The sequence below is a fragment of the Elephantulus edwardii genome, unplaced genomic scaffold (assembly GCF_000299155.1).
Source record: "Elephantulus edwardii isolate Elephantulus edwardi_28Jun2011 unplaced genomic scaffold, EleEdw1.0 scaffold00172, whole genome shotgun sequence".
Taxonomy (NCBI): domain Eukaryota; kingdom Metazoa; phylum Chordata; class Mammalia; order Macroscelidea; family Macroscelididae; genus Elephantulus; species Elephantulus edwardii.
In genome coordinates this window covers 2,638,936-2,640,416 of record NW_006399922.1, presented here as the reverse complement: position 1 = coordinate 2,640,416, position 1,481 = coordinate 2,638,936, and the positions used below count along the sequence as shown (strand labels likewise).

At 45.2% G+C, this 1,481-nt stretch overlaps 1 protein-coding gene across 1 annotated transcript; it reads left to right on the top strand.

Moving 5' to 3' along the window:
• The first annotated feature begins 544 nt into the window (after positions 1-544).
• On the top strand, positions 545-1,081 carry LOC102848996 (60S ribosomal protein L11-like). The gene has a single exon (XM_006895649.1). It carries the CDS (start codon positions 545-547, stop codon positions 1,079-1,081), a length of 537 nt encoding a protein of 178 aa, XP_006895711.1.
• Positions 1,082-1,481: the final 400 nt, after the last annotated feature.

Sequence of the window (1,481 nt, the reverse complement as noted above, 5' to 3'; positions counted from 1 at the left end):
CTGGAGACGAGTGTTGAACATACCATGGACTGCTAGGAGAGCAAACAGGTTTGTCCTGGAGAGGGTGAAGCCACAGTGTTCCCTGGAGTCAAGGATTCTGAAGCTTCGTCTGACATATTTTGGGCATGTTGCAAAGAGGGACTGATCCTTGGAGAGGGACATCATGTTTGGCAGAGTGGAGGGGCGGCAAAGGAGAGAAAGACCTTTGATGAGATGGATCGATTCTGTGACTGGAACGGTGGGAATAAGTGTGTTTGAGATGGCTAGGTTGGCACAGGATAGAACAGCATTTAGAGCTCTTGTACACAGGGTCGCTATGAGTCGCAAGCGACTCGATGGCACATAACAACAATAACAATGTCAAAGGAGCAAAATGACCATTTTGAGTGAACATATTTCCATACATTAATCAGGCACATGGCTCTCTGAGTTCTTTTGGAGATGTTGTTGTGCCTCTTCCCCCACCTACCTACCTCTTATCTCCTGCAATTTTTTTGTCCCCCTTTTTAAAAAAAAAAAATTATGGCTCTTCCTGTTCTCCATCATGGCGCAGGATCAAGGCGTAAAAGAGAACCCCATGCGGGAGCTGCGCATCCGCAAGCTCTGCCTCAACATCTGTGTAGGCGAGAGTGGAGACAAGCTGACCCGGGCCGCCAAGGTGTTGGAGCAGCTCGCAGGCCAGACTCCTGTGTTCTACAAAGCTAGATACACCGTCAGATCCTTTGGTATTAGGAGAAATGAAAAAATTGCTGTCCACTGCACAGTCCCAGGGGCCAAGGCAGAGGAAATCTTGGAGAAAGGTCTAAAGGTACGGGAATATGAGTTAAGAAAATATTACTTCTCAGATACTGGAAACTTTGGTTTTGGGATCCAGGAGCACACTGATCTTGGGATCAAATATGACCCCAGTATCGGTATTTACGGCCTGGACTTCTATGTGGTGCTGGGTAGGCCAGGTTTCAGCATTGCAGACAAGAAGCGCAGGACAGGCTGCATTGGGGCCAAACACAGAATCAGCAAAGAAGAGGCCATGCGCTGGTTCCAGCAGAAGTATGATGGGATCATCCTTCCTGGCAAATAAATTCCCGTTTCTATCCAAAAGGCCAAGAAAATGTTTTCAAGAATTGTAAAAAAAAACCAAAAACAAAATGTTGGTTTGCATACAAAACTCGTACACATTGTGTTCCACACTTTTCTTCATTCACACTGTGTTTCATACAATCATTCTTACCCAATGTGTTTTATAAAACTAATCACCATTGGACTATGTCCACCATTACTCCATCTTTTCAGGTCCCTACCAGCTTTCCATTTTCCTTAACCCCCTATTTCCACCGACAGACTTTGTGACTTCGTGATTTCCCAATGCCCACTCTCACCCCTCTGCTTCCACATCTTCCCCCCCACCCAGTTATCCTTCTATTTTTATAATACTGGTCTTATGCAGTATTTATCCTTATGATATGGAGTTAGTTTACTTA